Here is a 25,936-nt window from a genome sequence, read left to right on the forward strand (position 1 = left end):
AACTGGCCGAAACGCAAAGATGGGTGTCCATCTAAATCCCCGACAGGTCAGAGAGCTCCTGAACTCACTAACTGCCCTCAGGAAGCAGCGAGAGAGGCCCTATGGTGCAGCAGGGAAAAGGGCAGGCCATGCCAACAGGCAGAGCCCCTGGCTCAGGGAGGGGCGGCTGCCATGGGCCCCTGGAACATGGAGCAAGCTGGGCCATAACAAGGTGTCTTCTGCCCCCACTCAACAGCAATCCACATGGTGATGGGGGAGCCACATCCAGGCCGCATGTGTCAGCAACCCAGTGCAGTGTCTGACACAGCACGTCGTGACGACGGCCTATGGCAGGAGGCCAGAAAGAATGGTGCAGAGGCCAGAGCGATAGTACAGTGGGGAGGGCCGGGTTCGATCCCTGGCATCCCAGATGGTCCCCCAAGCACCACCAGGATTAATTCCCAAGTGCAGAGCCAGGAGTAAGCCTTGAGCACCGCTGGGTGTGACCCAAAAAAGGGGGGGGGGGGGGGAAGAAAGGAAGGAAGGAAGGAAGGAAGGAAGGAAGGAAGGAAGGAAGGAAGGGAGGCAGGCAGGCAGGCAGGTGCAGGGAGCAGGAGCATGCCAACTCACCCGGGCTGCAGGATGACGTCCTCATAGAGAGCTTTCTGTCGGCTGGAGAGGCGGCACTTCAGCACATGTTCATACTTCTTCGTTAGCTGCTTCTCCACATCTCTTTTCGTCCTCCTCAAAATAAACGGCTGTGTCACCTGAAACGAGCACGACTGTGACTTTTTCATACAAGTGAGGTGCAGGCACATTCAGCAAGAATCATGCAGAGACACTTCACGGACCCTGTGCAGCCGGATGACTACTTTGTGGTAGTAATCCTGGTTCTCTTCACTGGGGGCCTTCAGAGGGAAGTGCGGGTATGGCCTGGAGATGCCAGGAATGAGGAAGTGGACCATGGTCCACAGCTCCAGGAAGGTGTTGTGCAGGGGTGCATCGATGAGCAGCAGCCGCTGCTGGCTGTGGAGAAAAGGGACAGAAACAGTGAGTCACTGGGAAGGGCACAGAGGGACCACATGAAAGGCCAAGCATTTCCCAGCACCCTGCCATGGTGGGGAGGGCACAGAGCACTGACCTGCGAAGCGTGAACACGGCCTCCCAGTGCCTCTCACTCATGCCCTTCACACGCTGCATCTCATCGATGACCAGGCACCGCCAGCGTGCCCGCGTGAAGGCACCGTAGCCCCGGAAGAACTGCTTATAGGATGTGAGGCAGACATTGCAACGGCCGGGCACGCCCCAGTCCTGTGGGCAGTGCACACATCAGTGCTGGGCATTGCGTCCGCACCCCACACTCACAATCAGGGACAGCTGCGTGCCCGTGAGACACAAACAGCTGCAGAGCACAGAACTGGAGCGGGAGGGTGCCGCTCAGAAGGAAAGGGTCTCTGCTGCTGAGTGCACCCAGCGTTTCAAACACCCAACCTGCTGGGCTATCACTCCAGCTCTGAAAACACTTTGTATGTGAAAGAAAACATTTTCCTTGAAGACTATCCAGCGTGATGTATACTAGGGTACACGGACACTTTTCCCTCAGGCAAGGACTAGATCTCTAACCTATCCCTGCGACCCTCGCCCTGGAAACTACTGGGTAGGCAAAGGCAAGCTGGAGCGTGAGCCACATCAAATATCTACAATCATTACCACTGGAGTCACAGCAACCACAAGGCACTGTGCTCCTTCAGGCACGGTGACAAGAATCCAGGGGTCTGTGGGTTCAGGGAGCAGCAGCTGGGGAATGTTAGTTGCGGAAGGAAAGAAACTCCCTGATGAGCAAGCCACACCTGGAGCCACCTTGTGGGTACTGAGAGTGCAACCAAGTGCCACCTGTGCCTTCAAGGGCCCAGGATGTCGGCACAATGGGAAGATCAGCACCTCCTAAGTACGATTAAACAAGTAGAGTGACTTCACATTGTAAAATTTTTTGTCAAAAGAAACTGGGAGGATTTTGGGGTCAGAGTGATAGTACAGTGGGTAGGGCATTGCCTGACATGCAGTCAACCTGAGTTCAATCCCTGGCACCCCATATGGTCCCAAACCCCGCTGGTAGTGATTCCTGAGCACAGCTGGATGTGGCGAAAGAAATAAAGGAGGGAGGGTAGGAGGGGTTGAACTAGGAGCATTTTCTCTTGCTTTACTTCATGGTAAAGAGTACCTACCTGTCTCTTTGCTCTGAGTTCTCTCTGGCTGCCAACATAGAGGAGAGTCTTGAGCCCAGGACACCAGCGTTTCAGCTCAAGTTCCCACTTGAGCAGGTTGCAGCTTCTCACTACCACAAGGTGAGGGCCCCAATTGCCTGCAAGGAAAAGAGGGTGTAGAATTTTCTTCAGAACACCTGTTGGTGGGGGGGGGTCAGGGCATTAAGCGGAAGGTATGGGTTTGAGCACCAGTATCACACGACCCCCAAGCACCACAAGGAGTTACTCCTGAGCACCAAGCTGGAAGGAACCCCAGGGCACTGCCAGAGTGGCCCCCAAACAAGAACACACAAACCCACTAATCCACCTTTGTCCAGCTGGCACAGAAACGTGGAGGCCATATGGAAGTAAATGTGTGACAAAACAGACATCCAGGGCCCATCCAGCATTGGCCTTGGGGGACACGGGCCCTGCTGAGTGACAGCCAGGTAAAGCGGGAGCTCCTCTAAGCCTCTGCTGGAGCCTGGACCCTGAGCCTGCAGACCGGGTCCCAGGGCATGGGGAGAAAGTATACAAAGTAGGCACTGACCTGGAACACACCTGAACCACCAAGACACACCATCCTACTGGGAAATAAGGGGCACTGAAAGGACCTCTCACCCTGACACATAGGGAGAGGCTCATAGGGCCAAGCACAGGGCTTGCATATAGTCCCTGAGCACCGTATGAGATGTACCCCCAACAAACCGGCAAACCAAACACTAAGCTAAAACAAATGGCAGCCAGGGAAAAACCACTATTCACCAAGGCCCAAAGGCCAGTCCCACCTGCACATACAACAGGTGTACACAGCCTCAGTAGCAGGCCTGACAGAGAATCACTCACTGGAAAACGAAACCTTAAAATGAGTAATACAAGCTGACATAAACGCTTTCCTTTAAAAATTATTATAAAATAGGGGACGGAGCAATAGCACAGCTGGTAGGGCATTTGCCTTACACGCGGCCGACCCTGGTTCGATTCCCAGCTTCCCATACGGTCCCCCAAGCACCACCAGGAGTAATTCCTGAGTGTTTGAGCCAGGAGTAACCCCTGTGCAATGCTGGGTGACCCAAAAGCATATATATATATATATATAAAATATTAGAAAGGGGGCCGTGGGCCAGAGATATTACAGCAGGTAAGGTACTTGCCCTGTATGGGGCAGACCTGAGTTCAATCCCTAGCACTGCATACAGTCAGTGCCCCAAGAACCGCCAGGAGCGATCAGTGATCACAAAGCCAGGAATAAGTCCTGAGCACTACCGGATGTGGCCCAAAAACAAACAAAAAGAATGTGGGTCAGAGAGACAATACTGGGGAGACGGGTGCTAGCCTTGCACGTGGCATTCCTATGTTCAATCCCTGGCACCACTTACGGCTCCTCAAGCACTGTGACCCCTGATGGAGCCTAATCGAGCAGCTTCTGGAACTCATGGAGAAAAAACTGTTCGCAGTATTTTATCACTCTGCCGCTTCGGAGAGAAGGCACGGATTGTTAAACTGGCAGAAGTGGCCCCTGAAGAGGTCAGAGTGATAGTATAATAGGGAGGGCACTGGCTTTGCAAGCAGCCAACCTGGGTTCAATCCCCAGCATTCCATAGAGTCCCCAAGTACCACCTGGAGTAATTCCTGAGCATCACTGGGAATGCCCCCCCCCAAATAAAGTGACCCCTAAACACAGATCCAGGAATACTAAGCACCATAGAGTTGGCTCCAAAACAGAAAAAAAGTAGTTAAAAATATGAAATAAAATATGGGGGCCTGAGAGGCAGCACACAGGGTGCTTGCCTTGCATGTAGTCAACCCAGGTTCAATCCTCAGCATCCTACATGGTCCCATGAGCCCTATCAGGAGTGATCTCTGAGCATCAAGAAAAATGAAGGAAGAATGAAAATAAAGAAATGAAACGAATATAGGACACAGTGATGGCTCACAAGGTTGAGTATGTGTTTTGTATGCAGGAGGTCTAGGTTCACTCCCTGGGTACGTGCTACTGGGTATGACCCCCAAGCACAGAACTAGAAGTAGCCCCTGAGCACTGACAGTGTGACCCAATCACCACCATCCTCGCACACATACACATATACCTACAAACACTTTGAATGTGTACACAACACATACATGCAGGTGAGTAATTTCCTTTCCCAACCTAATAATAAATTAGCAAATAAAGCAAATTGGTTTATGCACAGTGCCGGAGAGACAGTACAACGGTTAAGGTGCTTTCTTAGCATGCAGCTGTGGACACAACCTGGTTTGAATCATGATAACATACATGGTCCACTAAGAACCTGCATGCGTGGCCCCTGAGCATGGCCAGGTATGTCCCGCCACCCCCCCACCAAAAGAAAAAAAAAATGTAACATGCACATAAAAAATATACTGAAGTACATTTTGAATTTTGTGATATTGGGCTAAAACAGGAATAAATTAAAGAAAGGGCCCCAGAAGTTGATCCCTATAATTGAAAAACTGATTATGAGGTTGTTTGCTTACCAAAATGAAAGACAAAGATTTACTGACAATGCAGAGTGACCACACCCAACAAGCTAGCAGTATTGCCCCCTTAATTATTTATTTACTTATTTGGTTTTGGCCTATACTTGGCTGACTTCTGGCTGCGCATTCGGTAATTACTCCCGTCAGACTTAGGTGACCATGTGGGATGCCAAGGACTGAACCCAGAATCAGCCTCCGCTCTGTTCTATCACTGCAGCCCCCTCTGGAGCTGAAGGAACAATGTTTTTTCTGCCACTCTGCAGGGCTACTCACACCCACATGTCTCTCCCTCTATCACCAAGTCCCTTCCCAGCTCAACAATCGCTGCCTTCTCTCTGAAGCAGCAGCATGATAAGATACTGTGAACAGTTTTCTCCATGAGTTCCAGAAGCCGCTAGATCAGGAACATGAGGCTCACCAAGTCAGTGAACGGGGTGGATACTGAAACATCTAATTGCTGAGACCAAACCAAAGCGTGAAGTCAGGCAGGAAGGAGCAGTGGAGGGCACAGGCAGGGCCAGGAGTGGGATGCCAAGGGAGAAGGGGGTGAGAGCCCTGGCTGAGCCTGACTGAGCGAGGGCATGCATGTGGCGTGCAAGCTCTGCTGTCCACATGCTGACTGAGACTGCTGCGGCACCTCCAGCCCCGGTGAGGGCTCTCAGGACACTGAGTTTTGAGTGACGGTGAGCACCTTGAGCTAGCACAAGCCTTACATGGGGGGTACACAGTGAGACCCCAGAAGCTTCCTCTGCTCAAGCCCTGGATCAGAGCAGAGAAAGGGGTGGAGGAGACTCCCTCCCTGCCGTAGGTTCAGGACAACCGAAGGCATGTCAGCCGACCAGGGGGGAGAGAGAGAACACAGCCGACCTGGACCCACACACGGTCTTCCAAACCCTGCCAGGAGTAAGCCCTGAGTGCCGCTGGGTCTAAGCCCATGGCCCCCTCCCCGTGCCCTCAAACAAGTGCTCACCTTCATTGCAAGCCAGGTGGGCGAAGAAGGCGATGATCTGCACTGTTTTACCAAGTCCAGCTTCATCTGCCAAGATGCCGTTGAGGTTCTTCCGATAGAGCTTGGCCAGCCAGTCGAGGCCGATCTTCTGGTACTCTCGGAGCACGCCATAGAGCAGAGATGGAGCACTCACCTTCACCTGTGGGGAAAGGCGATCGCTGAGCTACCGATGCCTGAGTGGAGGCAGGGAAAGCCCAGAGGAAGAGAGGCTCGCCCTGAGCCCAGAGCCCAGCCTCACCGAGCTGCTGATGCGAGCACTGCCTTTGGGCAGGACGGCTTCTGCCACAGCCGTCACTTCAGCAATGTCCTTCGTGTGTGGTTTCCCAATGTGCATTCTCTCTGCGGCTTTAAACTGGTCCATGATGAACAGCGAGTCAATGAGGACCACATCCTTGCGGCCCTCCCGGTCCCCAGGGTAGTCTTCCACATCTACCAATGACAACAGACCACAGCAGCAATTGTCGGGTCTTGGTGGTGCCAGGGCACAAACTCAAGGCCTCATGCAAGCACTCTCCTGCGGAGTCACATTTCCATAGGAATTTTGTGTTTCTAATGTACATTATAAACTCTCTTCAGCACTATCAAGTGCAAGCCTCGGTGACCACGGGGCATCAATGTCCCTCAACACTGCCCAGGACCCTGCCCCAGCAGGAAGTAGATTAGAAGTGTCGCCCATAACTGGTAAGCAGAAGTCACCAGCTTCTCCTCAACCCCACTGTAGTGTGGGCTCTGGAACCTTCCCCACTCATGCACCCAGGGTCTAATATTTAGAGAAAGTGTGTGGTCTACACGTCTGGAAGATTGGAAAAAAAATAAAAAGTCTATTAACCTATATTCAGGAAAACCACTCAAAAGAGTTAGAGCAAGTGCCTTCAATACTATACCCCCACTACGCTACCTGGCACGACTAGACGTGGCCCTTAGCCTGCCAGACCTGTCAGGGCTGCCACTGCAGAGCCAAGAATCACCAGGAGTGCCTCACCTGCCGAGCACTGCTGGCGAGACATTCCCCGCCCCCCCCCATAAAAAGTAAAATAAATTCCTTAAAACGTGTATTAAAATGACAGCCTGGATGTGGGGTGGGGCCTGGGGATCTAGAAAACAAAATAATTAAAAGTCATAAAATAATGACTTTCTTAAGTCCAGAGAAAAATATTTCCTTAACAGGAGCTCTGTAAGTACAGACTAAAGACAATACTCAGACTGTGTGCAGTATGGTTTCAACGGTCTCAGCCAGCAGGCTGTGGCAACAGGCAACAGAGACACCGCTTAGCTGCGCCTTGAGCCACCCCCCACCCCCCATCACCAACCCCAGCCGAGTCACTTGGGAAGCCGCTGCACACCTTCCTCCTCGCTCGAGTCCTCGCTGTCGGGAGCAGGCTGGGGCCACTGGAAGGTGGGCAGAAAGGCGCCTTCATACAGCTTCACCAGATCCACCAACGGCAGCTCCGCTGTAGGGTGCAGGGGAGGCTGTGAGCATGCTGAGTGGCACAGCAGGGATGAACTGACAGACCTCTACTCCAGCTCCCTCAGCGGGGTGTGCCATCTCACTAAGCACCGTCTATCATGTTTCCCAAAGATGAACAAGCGCCCATGACCAACACAGAATCTCAACTACTTTAGAAAGATGGGGGGTCCACAGAATAAAGAAACTCAGTGTTGAGCCATGAACATTATTTTCTGGAATCTACATTAGGTGTACATTAAATTTTATAAACACACGATAATAGTAAAACTCCTCTTGATGGGAAATACCTGAGGAGATTAATAAAGATATGAAAGGTCAGGGGGCAGAGTGATAGTACAACATGGATGGCGCTTAAGGGGATACTGCCCAGCGACGTCAATCAGAAAGGAGAGATGATTCCTGGCCAATGGTTTCACTTACATGTGGAAGTCAAAAATGACCCCACAAAGAATCCAAACTCAAAGGGGCTGGGAAGGGGACTCAGGGTAGAGAGCACTTGCCTTCTAGGTGTGAGGGTCTGCAGTCGACGCCCATAAAGTCCTCCAAACTCAGTAAGGAGTGTGGCCCAACTCCTCCTCCCTCCCCAAACTAAAGATCCAAACACCTAGAGTTGCACTGGATGGAAACTATGGTGGCAACTGGGAGCACCGAGGGTGGGAAGAGGCAGAAGGTCTTTCTGGTTGGGGGTGGTACCAAACTGTTACAGCAAGCACGCTCACACACAGAGAGGGAACGTGAAAGCTCAAGACCCACATTATCTGTGACTCAATGACCAATCAATTCTTTAAAAAACAGCACAAACCAAGGGCAGAAACCAAGAGACAAAGGGAGTGTTCCCAAGAAGTGGGGTCAGCGTGGCTAGACCCAAAGGTGGGCAAGGCCCACCCAGTTACTGTGTCAGAAACTCATGGAAGGAGCAACTATGAAGGGAGAAATGGTAACCTGCTGCCCCCAGGCGCATGCTCCACAGCTGGGGATGAGCACAGCAAGGGAGATACAGTGAGGAGCAGTGCACACCATGACAGGGAAGCGGGGACCGCTGCGGAGTGGACATCTGCACACATGGCCGACAGCAGCACGTCAGAGGCAGCCAGGAGCAGCCCAAGCTGCAGACTGCTGGATGAGCAGAGGCAAAGGGGCCCCAGCTCCCACATGCGTCCCCCCTCCTGAGTCTCTTCACTTCAGCATCCAGGAAGCCTAAGGAAGGGCCCCAGCCCACCTTCTGTGGCTAAGTTGGACAGCTCTGATTGGTGGTCCACAGCCCCCTCGTTGGCCTCTTGCTCTTCGATGGTCTCCTCCTCATCTTCCACTGCAAGGTCACCAATGCGCATCAGTAAGACAGGCTTGTCTTTTGTTTTTTGCTTTTTTGTGGGGGGTCACACCCAGCGATGCACAGGGGTTACTTCTGGCTCTGCACTCAGGAGTTACTCCTGGCGGTGCTCAGGGGACCACATGGGACGCTGGGAATCGAACCTGGGTCGGCCGCGTGCAAGGCAAATGCCCTACCCGCTGTGCTATCTCTCTAGCCCCCAAGATAGGCTTGTCTTTTCAATCCTCCGGGAGACCCCAGGAGTTGCTGTGCCCAGCTAGAGCACACTCACAACTAATCCCTTTGGTGTCCGTTACCCTGGGACCAGCGGGCATGGCAAACAGGGCACCACTTGCTCCCGTGCCCCTTCAGGGTGACAAACCCACCCAGGCTCCCATGTGAGACCCCAGAAAGGAGCCACCTGCCAAGCCTCTGCTGACATACACCACCCACAGGGTCCGCAACCTGGTGTCCTAGAGACCGACCTTCATCATCAGTTAAGGAAGCGCTGGCCTTCCTCTTCCTCACTGACGGCCCTGAACCCTGAAACACAGACGGAAACCACAGAGGAGCCTTATGGCAGGAGGGGCGTGAGCAGCCCCACACTGCCTACCCCTCGATCCCAACACGGAGGCCTCAACACAGCTGGCTAAGCACTTCCAGGAAGGGCGCCAGGGCACCCTGAGCACAATCTGTGAGCAACCCCCTAAAGAGAGAGGGGTACACACAGATCTGCTGTGCCAGGCCCCCAGACCAGGCTCAGGCTCCATCACCACGCTCAGCCACACAGCCAACTCATCAGCTCGGCACATGCCACCCAGAAGCAGGTTTGACCCTCTCAGCAGAAGGAATACATGATGACAGGGGACCTCCACAGTGTCTCCAAAGGCAAGACCCTCCAGAGCATCAGAAGCGTGTTATCCACACTCCTGTTCTCTCTCGGTCCCAACTTACCAGGAAATTCTCTGGCAATGTCTCAAGTCCCTTTGGTCTCGAGTCTTTCCCTAGAGAAAGGAATGGGATTCATTTCCCGGAAAGCTACGGAGGAGCCCTTGTTTGCTGCCTCTGGAGCCCAAGCAGGAATCAGAACCTCAGCAGCCCACAATCGCCTCCTACCTCTCCTGCAGCCTTTCTGCAAATTTAAGGCTTTTTTCCGTTTTTCTTCTAATTCCACTTGTAGCTTTATTTCCACAACCTGTATACACACAAAGAGTGAACTGAACACACATGTTAAGGATGCAAGTCTTAGAAGCTTCATAGCTGGAAACACTGTAGCACTGTCCTCCTGTTGTTCATCAATTTGCTCCTAACAGATTCACAGTAAGATTTGTTACTGTGTTTGGCATATTGAATACCTTAGGGTAGCTTGCCATGCAGGAGAGATACTCTCAGAAACACTGAAACACAATAAATCCAGGGCCGGAGAAGGGGGTTCACAGGGCTGAGTGAATGATCTGCATGTGAGAATTCCCAGATTGACCCCTAGAACAGGAAAGCCCCCGGAGGACTATAAGGCTTCACCCTAAAACCAAAGCAACAAGCGCTGAGTCTAAAAGCTCAGTTACCCAAATGTCAAGTCAAATAAATTACGTCAAAAAGAAATTTTCAGTTGGAAATCTTTTCATCTATTTTGTATCTAACTGCATTTGACCTGATTCTGTGAAGCAGTGAAGGGTTTCTGGAGTGCTGGTGATAGAACACAGGGCCTCACATCTGAGAGGCGGGTGCGCAACTGTGGAGATACCCCTACCAGCCCAAGATGAGAATGTTCACAAAGAAACAGGCGGGGCGGGAGAGAAAGCACAGGCATCAAGCTGCTGACCCTGTACCCCATTTCCATTCCCAAGCACCACCAGGTGTGGCCCACAAAATGAAACAGAACAGAACAAGAGGTGCAGGAGGTAACTGGAATCAAGAGGTTGACTCAGAAAAGGGCCTTCAAGAAGGCTTTGGAGCATTGCCCTCCTGGATGGAGCCTGTGATGAGCTCACAATTACCTGCTCAATATTTGACCAGAAATATTCTATTTCTCTAGCGGTGGAGGCAGCGATGCGTCTTAAACGGTTCTGTTCCTCTTTCTTCCCTCTCTCCTCACGAAGCTTCTTTTCCTCATGATGACGGGCAACAGTTCTGACCAGCTGGGAAATACAAATTCCAGAATTGACTCGGTAATGTGTCAGATTTCTAAAAGGTTCTTAGAAATCCTCTGTGGTGCTCAGGAGAAGCTCAGATACTAGCATAAATTGCCACCAACATGATTCTAGGAAAAGTGCCCTTCTGCACTGAACCACATCCCTTTCTTTTTTTTTTTTCTTTTTAACACCATGAGGTACAGTTGTAGACCACATCCCTTTCATACCATCATCTCTACAGTTAGCAAAGATCCCTGTTTGTAACGAGCGCCACCTCGACTGGAAAGGAAAGCCACACTTCAACCCTGGGGAGGAAACACAGGCTGCAGGTGTGGTCACCCCAACTTCCAGGTAACACTGGCAAGAAAAGGTCTTTCAACCCCACTGAGAACCAGCATCAGGGAGGTCCTGCCCAGTGCTCTATGCCACAGGAGCTGGACTAGGAGACAGCGGTGGGCAGGACAGCTCTAGCACACCCACCTTCTTGGCCGCAGCCATCTTCCACCGGCGCTCCTGGGCGAAGTCTGCAGCCATCCACTGCATCTCTTCCAGTAGGTAATCCCAGTGCGACTTGGGGCGGGGGGCCTCCTGTAGCTTTGGAAGCCGCCGGAGAGACCACAAGCCTTCTTTCCTTAAGTCTGCGATTCGCTGGTGAATCTGATTTTCCTAAGGGCACATGAAACCTGTTTGTGTCTCCCCAGCAAAGGTCACAGGCTCCTCCAGGGAACTCTCCCTGTAAGCGCAGGCTGAAGGACAGTTACATCCCATCTCATAGAAAAGTGCAGAGCCTGCAGCCCTCACAACACCCCACAACATTCACTTGGGGGAGGAGGAGGCAGGGAAGAAGCAGTGCCTGGAGTTTGCTCTCAGACTACTGGAAATGGCTGGGGAGGTGGCTCAAGGGGGCATGCAGGATCCTCATCACCACATGGTTCCAAGCGGGTCCTGAGGTGACTCAGACTGGGGAAAAGAAATAAGCAGCCGAGCAGGGCGAGGCTCGGATCAACAACACAGGCACATAGGCATGGTGCGACCAGCTAAAGGCAAAGCTGGCTTCAAGGACACTCCTAAACCAGCTACATCCCCCAAACTCTATAGAATGAATGTCTAGTCTTTCATGAACCCTTCAGGCTGAGAGCCTGCTACACTGGCAGAGGAGCCTTAACCGAGCTGGACGCCCATTCCCAGCCATTGCCCAATGCCGAAAGGTGACAACTCCACCAGGGCAGCTTCAAGGGTGACCTGTGACTTTGGCCCACTGACCACAAAGCTGGTCTACTGTCCTTACAGTTCAATTATTAACTCTGACCCCCTCGGGCACTAAAACCAAATGTGAGCCGCAAGCTGGAACACACGCTTCCTTTCTTCTCAAGCACTTCAGAATGGTTTTCGAAGTAGGTTTACCAGTGCAATCTGTTCTGCCAGTTTATCCTGAGAAGTATCTGGGGGTGGGCCAGTATTCTGAGCTGGGCTCTGTGGCTTTGGGGGAGCAGAAAGAGCTGCCCCTGGAGACCGGGAGGTAACTGGAGACAATGACTTGCTGGTTGCTGCAGAAGGTCTATTCACAGGGGAGGCCCGGGCAGGTGAGGGTCCTGGGCCTGAGACACTGCCAGGAGCAACAGACAAGGGAGCAGAGGAGGCTGGCAAGGGGCGCTGACAGGGCTGAGCAGAGTCCACAACTGGCCGTGTTGGCACCACCGGCTGGCAAGGAGAAAAGGAGACACGGCTCAGTACCCAGTAATGAATGCCAGAGATGGTATCACCACCCAAGCATGCGCCACGGGGACACAAGCAAACACAGACCATGGTGAATACACACTGAGCCTGTGGACAAGAACAGTAACAGATCCTGCTTCCCACAAGACCAAAGAGGAGAGCTATAGCACTTGGTCCCTTACCTTATGCAAGCCTTTTTTCCCCCCTTTTTCTTTCATGCTATTGCTGTTGAAGACCATCACTATTAGTGGGGGATGAGGGCCAGAACGTGGTACTGGGACTGCACCCAGGATTTCCCACAGGCAAGGCTGTGCTCTTATGGGCCAGAGAAATAGTACAGTGGGGTATGAAAGCTTGCTTACACGCGACCGACCTGGGTTCAATCCCTGGCATCCCAAATGTGTCCCGTCCCGTTCCCCCCCCGCCCCCCCTCCGGCACTGCCAGGAGTGACTCCTGAGCATCACTGGGTGTGGCCCAAACACCAAACCAAGACCTGTGTTCTTCTACTTAAGCCACAACTTTGGCTCTTTGTAAATGTTTAACTATAGTTTTTGTCTTTTGGAAACTCCCCAGTGCTCACCTTGCATCTCTCTAGCAGGCATACACATTTTCTGTACGCTGCACAGGGCAGAGGTGCTGCCAAGATGCAAACCCTCCTCCTGTATTGTGCCTGGACAGAAGCCTGCAAGACTAGAGGGGACTAAGCCTGGAGAGGACACACCCTCCCTCCACCTGGAGCTCTGTCCTCCTCCAGGGCAGAGAATGGAAGTTCTCCTGGCATCCAGTCATACCATAGCACCAGCTGGCAAGCTGGCTGTGATTGCTCTTCATTGGGGTATGCCTCAGAACAGCAGTGGAGACTGTAGGGTACACACAACCGAGAGCATGGGAGACCTCCATTTGTGCTCATTTCCAGGAAGCCTGCCAGCCCAGCCCAGACTCCCAGGAACAAGCTGCATGGCTTCCTCAGGAGCACCGCTGAGACCACAGCAGAGTGGGCCTGTCGCTTCCCTCACAGAAATCTCAGGGCAGCTCCAAGACAGAGCACAGGCCTCGAAGCCCAGCTGCCAAACAACAGCCTCTCCTCTCCCCACAGCCTCATGAGCTGAGCACAGGCTGCCTGCCATGTCTATATGGACAGGGCAGGGCTCCACCAATGCCCCAGGCTGTGAGAAGAAATGATCCTCAACGATGTGTCCATCACAGCCCACCTGAGACCTGACAGACACTGAGTAAAAGAGCTTTCATCTCATTCCTATTGCTTCAGCCAAATAGTCCACTGAGTCTCCACTGGCCAGGAGGTACTTGCCCTCGAAGCCCCTGGAATGATCCTACAAAATCCCAGGGTGAGCGAGGCTGCTTTTCAAGGTGGGGGTCGATCTGACATGACTGATGTCCCTATGACAATGGCGCTGACTCAAGAATCCACAACTCTTGAGGGCCTAAAACAGTTTACTAAGTGTCAGCAAAGGTATCTGGATAAAGCCAGTTAGCAGGAGCGGAAGTGTTAAGACACTTGAACCCTGTATCACTCCCATCACATCCGAGGTACCAGTGAGGAGTGTGCTGCAGGCTAGGTGCCCTTAGAGAGCATCTGTGGATGACGAGACACCCTAGCCAAGCCCAAATGACTCCCAGACCAGGTGGCCCAGAGGACACATCTCCAAGCCTGTTCTCAATGCCCCAAAACTCACCACAGCAGAATCTATCCATTCAGTCCATCAGGTGGACATGGAGAAATCTGCACAGCTCCCATCCCTGAGAGCAGCATGAGCAGTGCTCTGAGATGTTACATTAGTAACACATATTACATTAGAGACAGTGAGACTCAGCTGCAGCTACTTAAAAAACTTGGGCTAAGTAAGCTTCTTTAAGACAATCACCTGGAAAGCTTTAATAACTCCTAATGTCTTTAGGCTGGAAGGAGTACAGTGGATAAGGCACTTGCCTTGCACACAGCTGACCAGGGTTCGAACCCTAACAGCACACATGTTCACATCCCTGAGCCTCGCCAGGAGTAAGCCTTGAGAACAACCAAGTGTAGCCCCAAAACAAAAGACAAACAAACAAACAAAAAAGTCTGAAATAAAATACTATCTTTCGGAGTATTTTTTGGAGTTGGGGAAGTGTGTTTCTTTGGGCCATACCCAGCAGTACTGGGGGCTATTCCTGGTTGCAAACTTGGGGGAATGGATGGTAAGACCAGCTGATATACTCCCACTGTTAAGTGAAGGACCATGCAATGCCAGGGATCAAAATGGCAAGGCAAGCACTAACCTGTACTATCTCTTGCCCCCAAAATTCTGAAGATTTTGTGTTCATTCTTCTGGGTCACACCCAGCAGTGCTCAGGCTCCAACCTGGGTTTCCTCAGTGCGAAGCATATGCATAGCCATAGCACCATCACTCAGCTCCTCAGGCACTTCATCAGATCTGACTGGCAAGCCTGAGCGCCAGAGCTACAGGTGGGACCCAGCTACCGGGGTTGTGGTTGGGGACTGGGAGCACCTGGAAATTCCCTCTGGCAGTACTCTAGGGATCCAACCAGGGGCCTCCAGCAAGCAAAGCTTGTGCTCAAGTGCTCAGAGTCTCAACTTCAGGCTGCTGAAGCCTGCTGAGGTGAGCCCAGTTTGCAGCCCACTGAGAACCTCTGCCCTGAGAAGTCCTTCACGGCTGAGAGACAGAGGCAAACACAGCTCCTCTTCTCCTTTCACCTCTCAGACCCTCCCACACCCTGGGTACCTGAGGCTGGGAGGCAAGCTGCGGGATCTGCATGTGTGCCTTCCCGGGCATCGGCACGTGCAGGGCTGGCTGGGCAGGAGGCGGAGGAGCTGTGGAGAGCTGGCTGGGAGGCGGTGCAGGGACCAGCGTATTTGGTTGCTGAGTCTTCGCTGGGACTTGGAGCTGGGTCTGCGGCTCTGCCATCTGCTGTGAGAACTGCAGTGTGGATGAGAGGGGCGTGGCAGGGAGACCAGTGGGGGGCAGCCTGCCAGGGAGCTGTGGTGGCGGCGTGTGCAAGCTGGCTGCATTCTGCACCGGAGGCCCAGTGGAGGGATCATACTGCTGCTGACTTTGCTTCTGTCCTGCCAGCGGAGTGGCCTGAGGGGCAGGAGGCATTCCTCCTGCAAAAGAGCAAACAGCCCACCTGCACTGACCCCAGAGCCGGGAAATAGTGTGCCAACGTGAGAGGGCACAGACTTCACATCCTGATGCTTGTCAGACATTAGCAACACTCTCTTTCTTTCACAAACACATACACACGCACACACTTAACTGGTGGGAAATTTAGATTAGATCAGATCTCCAGTTGTAAGTAAGCACACACAGAAGGAAAGAGAGGTGGTTGACCTTTGCAACTCAGCATGAAGCAAGACAGTGGAGGACAGGCACAGGTCTCCTGCTGCGGCAGCAGGATGCAGACCACACAAGTCCAAGCTGGAGGGGCTCAAGAACAGGAGTGTGGCCAGTGCAGTGACACAGAGCGATCTCTAGGAGAGGCCATGCTGCGCTATAGGGCTCAGAGAAACCCCCCTCTGCAGAAAGGGTCCTGCACGCACACTACCTGGACCACCCAGTTCAGTGACATGGGCTGTGACCCTCTCTGCACTCCCTCTGCTGAGCTAAAGGGCCAGGTTCTGGTGCCGGGTCTTACCTTGGACTGTCGGCATTAACTGCTGAAGAGGGACTCCTGTATTCACCCCTGGGTGCTGGAAAACTACCCCTTGGTGACCCACTTCAAGCCGAGGTCTCTTAGACTGCTCTAGAATAATTTTCAGAAAAGGTGCAGTTTGGTGTAAAAATAAAACCACATAGTAGTAGATAAAACGTGTGTTTTATAATCTTTGAACAGGAAGATCTCTGTATGCATGAATCAAAATCCAGAAGCCATAAAAGATAAGGTCGATAAATAAATTTTTACATTAAAAATTTGCAAACACAAGAAAAAGCATCCTAAAAAGGAAAAGAACAAGCAACAATCTAATTTTGCCACGTAACACAATAAGCAGAAGGCTGATTTATTCAACATTCAGAAAGCTCTTACAAATTAAAATGAGATCTTAGCAACCAGATAGATAAAATGAGCAGAGCAAAAAGCTAGCACAAGAACAGGCTCACAAATGGTTACTATCCCATCCACAAAGTCTCAAAGATGGATCATACGTCATAAAAAGCCCAGAAACTGTTGGCAGGCATGAAAACTGCCCTTGCCTATTCTTCTAAAAAGCAGCTAGCATCACCAACACATAACTACATGTGGGCTTCTGATCTGCGTACTTGCAATTCTCTTAAATTTTTCCTTGTAGACATGTATTGACAAATTTCAGAATCATTTGTAGAGGGGGAAATGTGACTTGTTATCTAATCCTATCTTGATTGTAACAGAAAAAATGTTGTAATAACTAAAGAACACGAGAGTCAGATAAGTAAATAAACTACGATAAAATGAGATATCAGGCATCGAACAAAACAAATGAGGCTTATGCCTAGGAGAGGCGGTCTTGTAAGTCACTCATTTTCAGTCTGGGTCACTGGGGCCACACCTGACAACACTCAGGCAGGAGGCCATGCAGTACTGAAACAGAATTCAGGATGACTTACATGTGCTCTGCAACCTGACCTAGAGCTTCAGTGCTTAAGCCACTACTTGACAAAGGTAAGAGCATATCTATGATCATGTCAATTTTTTCCAGGAAAGTACCCATGTGGTAATGCTTCTACATGGTCAAAGATGTCTGTGAGGGCCAGAGAAATGGCTCAAATGGCTGGAACATGCAGGCTTTGCACTGGGTGCCCCAGGTTCAATTCCCAGCACCACCTGGTCCCTTAGCACCACCAGAAATGACTCCATAGCACTGCTGGGTATGGCCACTGCCCCACAAAAAATGGTGTCTATGAAAAATCACAACCCAAAGGGCTGGAATGATAATACAGTGGGTAGGGCATTTGCCTTGCACAGAACTGAACTGGGTTTGATCCCCGGCACCCCAAATGGTCCCCTGAGCACCACCAGGAGTAATTCCTGAGTGCAGAGGCAGGAGTGACCCCTGAGGATTGCCAGGTGTGGCCCCAAAACAAACAAAACATATAAACAAAAAAAAAGGAAAGGAAAAATCACATGAATGGCAGTTACCTCTGGGTGCAGGCAATACCAAGCCAGAAGTAGACATACTACAGCATCTGAACTGTCTTGTTTACATAAAATGTGTAGTACATCGATAATTTATAGAGGAAAATAATCCACTCTGAAAAATGAATGACAATTTGCAAAAGCATGTGGCTTTACACTGAACCACATGATAGAATCTACAAATGCACACAGAAAATCAAAATGAGATCATCTATTCATCTGTCAGACTTCTAGCAGAAGCAGTCACATAACATACTGGCTTCGCTGACAATTACCCAAAGAAGAATTAACTCTCCAAGTAGGACAGAACGGGCACCCCACCAGACGTGAGCAGTGTGGGGCACAGAGCTACACATGCCATGCAATGATTCCCACAGTAAGATGATCCCCACATGGGCCTGTGCTCCTAGACATACCTGCTGGGGGTCCTGCCTGCTGCCGCTTAAAGTGGTCTGTGTCCACTGCTGCTGCACTTCCAGCCCCTGACACCAGCGTTCCTGTCAGGGCCTGCTGCTAGAAAAAGAGAGAGCAAATGAGACTTTGATGTTCAAGTGAATTACAAGAATAAATATAAATCAAAAGTCTTCTACTTGGGGGTCAGAGAGAGAGCACAGGGGTTAAGGCGCTTGCTTGCATGCAGCCAACCCTGGTTCTATCCCTGGCACCTCAAGGAACCCCTGGACACTGCTAGGGACAGCACAGATTCAGTAATAGCCTCTGAGCACTGCCCCGTAAGACTCCAAAAGTTGGGGGGGGGGGGGGGTGAGGAGGGAAGGGAAGAGTCTCATAATTACTCCCAATAATTACCCCCAACATTGACCTCACTCCTTTTTTTCACAAGACATATTTAAATGCTCAATCTATTTCAATATATATACCAAAAAAAAAAAAAAAACCCCAGAAAGTTCTGACTTACCTTTTGAGTGAAAAAAAGGATTACAAAAGCCAGTTTTCTGGTTTTGAGTGGAACTGTGCTCAGACCTAGATCCTCAGCCCCTCCCTGCTCTGCACGGAACGAGGCAGCACCAGCAGCACAGCCTCTGGCCAGTCTCCCGAAACCCAGACCAGAGAGGCAGAATGCTTCCCCCTGGACACTGCCACCACAGTCCGAGCCAGGGACAATCTGACTGACTTGGACTCTTCAAGGCGCGATTTCTGTAGTCAGCACCTACCTGGCACAAAGAGAACTGAAATACATGTGTGTGCGTGTGTGTGTGCGTGTGTGTATACATATATACACATACATATTATCACATTTAATGCTTAAATGAAAAGCTACTGGCCAAGGCAAAAACTGGCTATGCCTGGAGTTCAGTTTTCCCATTCATCCATCATCCTTTCATCACAATAAATGCTAAGGATGATATTTAACAATTTAGTTGCTGATTTTTATAAACAATCCCATGTATCTACTCTACTTAGTCAGGTATTCTTAATGCAAACATTACTGATGCCTAACCCCAGTGACTGCTCCAGGAGAGGCCATTTGACCCATGCAGTTCCAGGGATAGAAAATCCACCTCTATGCGGCCCGCCCTGGAAGGGGGGATACTGGGGAAAGGTTCCAAAGTGACTGAAAGGAGAATAAATACCACCATTTACATTTAACAAAAGTAGGGGGAAGAAGAGAGGAAGGGATGAACAAAAAGAAGAGAGGGAGAAAGGAAGGAAAGAATGACTTTTGATAGAGTATGTGAACGGTGGTCATCTATGAGAATTGGACTACAGGTGACTTTGATTTGTGTGTGTGCACTAAAATCTTTCTACAATGAACATGTATCACTTCTGGAACTGGAAGGGTTTTTGTTTTGTTTTTTAAAACAAAGACACTGATAAGGCATTCTATGTCCAGTGATGATTAAGTACTTTCTACTGAATAAACATAGGAAACTCTAGATGAAATTTTAAACATTCAAAAAGGAAGGCAGATGTAGGGCAGTAGTACCAATAATACTATCATAGAGAACTGGAAGGGAAGGAGATGGGAATTAGGGAGGTTTCGGGTTAAGTCGTTTGGCCTGAGGACTATCTCAGATCTAGAAATACAGAAGCTCTATCACTGGCATGAGGACCACTACGACCAAGAGCAGAAGATCACCTCATATATGAGGAAGTGGGAACCCCCAAGAGGCAGCCAATATTCTCTCCGTAGGCCACACACACACACACACACACACACACAGCACATGCCAACACAACCACAGACTTCAGGTGCCACTAAGACATAGGGAACTGAAATTCTGTTATTTCAATTCAATTAAAGGTGAAAGCAAAATAATCACTTCTGCAGCAGACTTTAACAGAACCCAGATTCTGAAGAACCTTCCATTAGCCACATCCAAAGTCCAACTTCAAATTATTCTGTAGGACACAAGGATCCTCAGACAACAAGAGCACCAATCCTAGAAGAGCTCCCAGCATCCATAGAAACAGCAAAGTTTTCACAGTGGCTTTAATCAGTATGCCCAAACACTCTTTTAAATAGGATTTAATACAGGGTAAGGGGTACTCTTGACAGAAAGAGCAATTACAGAGAGCAGAGAATCCAGAGCAGAAAGGGGAGTGGAAGGCTGCACAGTGGAGCAGGGCTGGAGGCAGTGGGACAGGAAAGGAGCACGGGAAGGCCCGAAGGGGACCCTGCACTGGAAGGGATGGTGAGCCACGAAGGAAGGAAACTCTGCCAAGGACACAAGCACACTCCCACAGTGACACTCACAAGAAATGTCAGTCTGGTCACCAAGAAGATGCTCCCGACTCATGTCACAGGCAAACACGGAGAAGCCGTCACCCAGGAAGAGCCCAGACTCACAGAAAGACCAATTCCTGATCTTCACTGCCAACTCCTGATTTTCATTTTCAACTTATACTGCCTTCATAAGGATTTTACTGGCGAAAATACTATACTGTCTTTGTAGGCCACACACACGTAATGTAATTTTAGGGGTAAGAGTGACAGCATAGAATGTAGGGTGCTTGCCTTGCACATAGTCTGCTCAGATTTGGACCTGCATTGCATATGGTCCCTAAACCTACCAGGAGTGATCCTTGAGCACAGAACAAGGACTAAGTCCTGAGCACCACTGGGTGTGGCCCAAAACCAAAATTAACTTTAATTACATTTTTGTAGCAGTTACTGAAGCATTTATTGAAATACCTTTTTAATAAGAATGAGAGAAAAATCCAGAACCTCTTTGATGGGAATGAATTCCCAGTTAATTTGAATTTCACTGAATTCTGGTTTTTGTTTTTTTTTTTTTTGCTTTATGGGTCACACCCAGGGATGCACAGATACACAGGGGTTACTCCTGGCTCATGCACTAAGGAATCACTCCTGGATGCTGGGAATCAAACTTAGGTCGGCTGCGTGCAAGGCAAATGCCCTACCTACTATGCTATTGCTCCAGTCCTGAATTCTGGTTCATTTTAACAAAACAATGCCAAAACAGAATTAACTCATAGGAGACGTATAATTTATGGAAAGTCTAAAAATTGTACCAAGGAGAAAGAACAGCTGACATGAACCAGGTAAGCAACTGGAAAAGACAACTGAAAAATATTCCATGTAAAAGAAGAACAGACTTCTTATTCTGGAGGAAAAAAACTAAGATCAGTAATGGAAATGGAAAGAAACCCAATTCAGTTGACAATTAAATGGGGAGCTGACCCAGACCAGAGGTGGGTGGAAGACAGGGCACATCTGGGAATTAAGAGGGTCTAGAAGAGCTCGCTGAAAAAGAACACTCATGTTAATGAAAAGAGCAGCTTGGGTAGCGCCACAGAACTCTACTGTTCTAACATGACAGTCACAGAAAAATGATCAAGGAAGGCACTGGGATGGAGCAGTCATGCATGAGCCTCGCTTGCCTGGCGTGTGCAAATAACAGTTGTTTAAAGACATAAATAATAAAATGGTATTGTTTTGTCTACAGTAACTGTGCGAGAGCACAGCGGTAGGGTGTTTGCCTTGAACGTGGCCGGCCTGGCAAACCTGGGTTCGATTCCACCACCTCTCTCGGAGAGCCCGGCAAGCTACCGAGAGTATCTCGCCCACACGGCAAAGCCTGGCAAGTTACCTGTGATGTGTTCAATATGCCAAACACAGTAACAGCAAGTCTCACAATGGAGATGTTACTGGGCCCTGCTGGAGGACAGTGCTACGGACAGTGCTACAGTAAATGTATTTTAGAATGTCCTCTCAAACCCTCTTCTAAGCAGAAATCATTACATTTATCACAGAGATCTCTCAATTTATAGAATTAGCAACAGATTGTGAGAATCCTGAAATTGGTTGCAAACAAGAAAATCCATCCTGAGAAGATCTTAACCTCTTAACAGAATACTTAGCAGACTATAATAAAACAAAGACCACTCACAAATTCCATTATCATTTTTTTTTTTTTTGCTTTTTTGGGTCACACCTGGAGATGCCCAGGGGTTACTCCTGGCTTTGCACTCAGGAAATACTCCTGGCGGTGTTCAGGGGACCATATGCCACGTGGGATGCTGGGAATTGAACCTGGGTTGACCGTGTGCAAGACAAATGCCCTCCCCGCTGTACTACTGCTCCAGCCCCTCCAGTACCACTTTTAACTAACGGGGAAAAAAAGATGATTTTAGGCTGAGCACTATATAAAAATACTATGACACTAAGGTCATCCCTAAGAACTGTTTCTAAGTGAAACAGATCTAATTAGAAAAAATAGTTGGATAAATTTTTCTCAAAATGGGAGATCAGGAGCTATTAAAAATGAAAATAAAGTTAATAATAAGAAAAATAATGACTATACTGTGCCATGATGGTATATGTAGTATTTTAAAAACTGTTAGAAGGATGAATTTATTTAATTGTTCGGGTTTTCTTTTTGTTTGGTTTTTGGGTCACACCCAGCAATGCTCAGGGTATACCCCTGGCTCTGTACCCAGGGATCATTCCTGACAGTGCTTGGGGGATCCTGTGGGATGCGGGGGACAGAACCTGAATCAGCCGTGTGCAAGGCTATAGTCCTACCCACTGTACTGTACTACTATCTCTTTAGTCTCAACTATTGTTTTGTTTTTTTTTTCCAAACAGAAAGACGCTCAGTTCTATTCAGTTGGAATGTAGCTTCAGGGATTGACCACACCTCCATAGCCTGCGTCTGGAAAAACTGTAAGTGAACTAAATTGATCTTTTTTGTGTCTGGGCACAGCTGGTAATACCTGGGGACCATGGACCTTGAACCCAGGACTCCCACATACAGAGCCTGAGCCACGTCCCAGTCCTAGGGATGATTCTATTTGTAAAGATATGTACATGTGTCCAAGTTTTTTTTGTTGTTGTTAGCACTTCTGCACCCAATGCCTCAGAATCCTCTGGAAGTGGACAGAAGTTAACACATATGTAATATACAGAACTCTTGTTCTTTAGACAAAGTAAGTTAATGTATTCTACAACTGACTGTAATGAAACACAAATTTTTTCTTTAACTTTTTTTTTTTCTTTTTGGGTCACACCCGGCAATGCTCAGGGGTTACTCCTGGCTTTGCACTCAGGAATCACTCCTGGCAGTGCTCCGGGGACCATATGGGATGCTGGGAATCGAACCCAAGTCGGCCGCGTGCAAGGCAAACGCCCTACCTGCTGCGTTATCACTCAAGTCCCACACATACTAATTTTTTCCCAAAGGGAACCAAGGACATACTTTTACTGTAACTTTTTCTTACAGACTCCATGTCCCTACTTCCTTAGACATCTGCTAGTATGTTTCAAATTTGAGCAGGGAGACCAAAATAGACAATTTTCCTTCCCTCTTCCAGTTTAACTATTATACAATGGCAATTATAGACTGTGATTTTTAAAGCACAGTAAAATCAACCACGGAATTCACATCATGGGTATGGGTATTCACCAAATAACCCATTCAATTTGCTGAAATTGTTCCCAATAGAATACTGAGGAATTAAACAATGTGCACACGCCACCTAAGAGTAAAACTTGGAGAGGGAGAGATCAGACAGGGGTGAAGGCAGTTGCCTTGCTCATGGTCAAACCAAGTTTGATCTCCAGCACCCGTATTCTCCCAAGCCTCACCTGGGTGGTCCCTGAGCGGAATAATCTTTGAGCACCACTGGTTGTGACCCAAAGACCAAAAATAAAAAATGAAGCAAAAGAGTAAGACTTCCATGTGCTCATCACATGCAGCTCCTCAGACTGGCCCTGGCTCTGCTCACTTGCCCTCTGACTGGGAGCACGAGACCTGGGCCCTCCTGGAAGCTTCAGTCCCACCACATGATGTGGAGGCCAGGCTCCGGAGTGGGCACACTCTCACCCATGTGCCCTGCATCACCAAAGAGAGACTGCTGAGGGTCTCTGGTGAAGTCACACACAGTTCTGCTGCAATCACTGCCACATAGGCAGTGTGTGCATAAGTACAAGTTATCTCTAGGAAATGGTGCCAGACATCTCCAAATCCTGCGAATGTTTCCAGTTACACTCCCAACCAAAGTGGCTGAGAAGCCCCTGGGTTCCTATCAAGAGTGGTTTCTACCACTTTGAACTCTGCAGTGTGGTGAGAGTGAATCAGTGACCTAACTGGCATATCAGTAGAGACAGAACGAACTTTCCCAAGTATACATATGCTCCTGACAAACACTTGTCAGTGAAACATTAAGCAGTAACAGGACCCTTACTGAAGAAACTTCCTGAGACAGTCTCCGATTTAAAAAATATTTTTCGGGGGAGTGGAAGAATAATATAGTGGGTAGGGTGTTTGTTTTGCACACAGATGACTTGAGTTTGATCCCCAACACCCCACATAGTCCCCTGAATCCATCAGAAGCGGATCAGAAGTGGATCTGGGATCAGAGAGTGTGGCTCAAGTGGCAGAGCATATGACTGGCATGTGTGACCCTGGGTTTGATGTACAGCAACATGTGGCCTCGGGTACAATCTGCTAAGGTCCCTAAGAAGAATCAGGGGCCATCTGTGGGAAGGAGCTGGGCAGCAGGTGGCTTGAGGTATGTCTGAAATGACGGAAAGCAACATTCTGAGCTACATGGCACCTACCCAACCCCAAAGACTAAGATACTTCAAGCTTGGATATTACCTGTTCATAAACAATAAATACCCCAATATAATGTGGTTCATTTACAGACAATGGGAGAAGACTCACAGGATAAAGTGAACAGATAAAAAGATAGTATAGTGGGCTGGAGAGACAGTACAAAGGGTAGGGCTCTTGCCTTACATGCACCCGACCCAGGTTCAATCCCCAGCACCCCATATAGGTCCCCCAAACCCACCAAAAGAGATCTCTGAGCATAGCAGAGTATGGCCAAAAAACAAACAAAAAAGAAAAAAGTGCTTGACAAATGCCAAACTCTGGAAACAACATAAGTAGTCGGTCAACAACAAATGACTGGATACAGAAACTGTGTGTATACACTGGAACACCACCAAGCATGGCGCTTTCTCTACCCCGGAGCACAGAGCCTATGGGTTGGAGCAATAGCACAGCGGGTAGGGCGTTTGCCTTGCGCGCAGCCGACCTAGGTTCAATTCCCAGCATCCCATAAGGTGCCCTGAGCACCGCCAGGAGTAATTCCTGAGTGCATGAGCCAGGAGTAACTCCTGTGCATCGCCGGGTGTGACCCAAAAAAAAAAAAAAAAACCAGAGCACAGAGCTAGAATGAGCTTGAGCACCGCCAGGTGTGGCCCCAAACAAAACAAAAGCAAAAAGACTACAAAGCATTAAAAACAGAATTTCTGAGTTACACTGCATCAAAATTTTGTTCTGTGAAAGATTACCAAAAGAAAGAAAAGATAAACTATGGAAAAAAGTATTTGTTGTATCTATCTGACAAAAAAAAAAAAAAAGCTTTATGGTCATGGAACAATGGGTGAAGGGCGCATCTAGACACTTCGCTTATCAGGTAAGCCCATGCCCCACTGGCACAGGTAAGATGGCCCATACCCTCAGTCTCTAGATCCACAAACAGAAACCACTACATCCACATTAGTAACAACAAAGTAGTAGTAGTGGGGAGATGGGAACACCACCAATCCTCATACTGCTGCTAATGCAAAAAGGGGCCAGCCACGGTGGAAAAATCTTGCAGCCTGTTACAAAGCTGAATACCGGAGCCGGAATGATAGTATGGAGCCAGAGCAATAGTACAGCAGATAGGGCACCAACCTTCCATGCTGCCAACCTGGGTTTGATCCCTGGAATCCCATGTAGTCATCCCCCACCAAGCCCTGCTAGAGCACAGAGCCAAGAGCAGCAGGGTGACCATAGCCTGACCACAGCAGGGTGTGGCCCCAAAACAAAAAATAAAAACAAAAAGGCCAAAGTTGAGTACCCCTTTACCAGCAATCCGATCCCTAGGTAGCACTGTTCTCCTGTTGTTCATTGATTTACTCAAGTGGGCATCAGTAACGTCTCCATTGTGAGACCTGTTGTTATTGTTTG

The 25,936-nt window shown here is 49.3% G+C and overlaps 1 protein-coding gene across 15 annotated transcripts in view; it reads right to left on the reverse strand.

The window, feature by feature from the left end:
- EP400 (E1A binding protein p400) overlaps positions 1 to 25,936 on the reverse strand; it is an 81,249-nt gene that overhangs the window by 35,018 nt on the left and 20,295 nt on the right. For 9 of the 15 annotated variants that reach the window (XM_056115512.1, XM_056115514.1, XM_056115504.1 and 6 more), the window contains 17 exons: positions 17,903 to 17,999; positions 16,011 to 16,118; positions 15,101 to 15,480; positions 12,047 to 12,343; positions 11,123 to 11,308; positions 10,508 to 10,648; positions 9,627 to 9,705; positions 9,465 to 9,514; positions 8,996 to 9,053; positions 8,421 to 8,510; positions 7,077 to 7,184; positions 5,972 to 6,162; positions 5,695 to 5,872; positions 2,205 to 2,341; positions 1,121 to 1,290; positions 831 to 1,005; positions 610 to 746 (listed from right to left, as the gene is read on the reverse strand). In XM_056115512.1, coding sequence (XP_055971487.1) covers positions 610 to 746; positions 831 to 1,005; positions 1,121 to 1,290; positions 2,205 to 2,341; positions 5,695 to 5,872; positions 5,972 to 6,162; positions 7,077 to 7,184; positions 8,421 to 8,510; positions 8,996 to 9,053; positions 9,465 to 9,514; positions 9,627 to 9,705; positions 10,508 to 10,648; positions 11,123 to 11,308; positions 12,047 to 12,343; positions 15,101 to 15,480; positions 16,011 to 16,118; positions 17,903 to 17,999 — 2,582 coding nt within the window. The remainder of the gene's footprint in view (positions 1 to 609; positions 747 to 830; positions 1,006 to 1,120; positions 1,291 to 2,204; positions 2,342 to 5,694; positions 5,873 to 5,971; positions 6,163 to 7,076; positions 7,185 to 8,420; positions 8,511 to 8,995; positions 9,054 to 9,464; positions 9,515 to 9,626; positions 9,706 to 10,507; positions 10,649 to 11,122; positions 11,309 to 12,046; positions 12,344 to 15,100; positions 15,481 to 16,010; positions 16,119 to 17,902; positions 18,000 to 25,936) is intronic. The other 6 variants (XM_056115506.1, XM_056115505.1, XM_056115500.1 and 3 more) reach the window with 3 other exon arrangements.

The sequence above is a fragment of the Sorex fumeus genome, unplaced genomic scaffold (assembly GCF_029834395.1).
Source record: "Sorex fumeus unplaced genomic scaffold, SorFum_2.1 ptg000029l, whole genome shotgun sequence".
NCBI lineage: Eukaryota > Metazoa > Chordata > Mammalia > Eulipotyphla > Soricidae > Sorex > Sorex fumeus.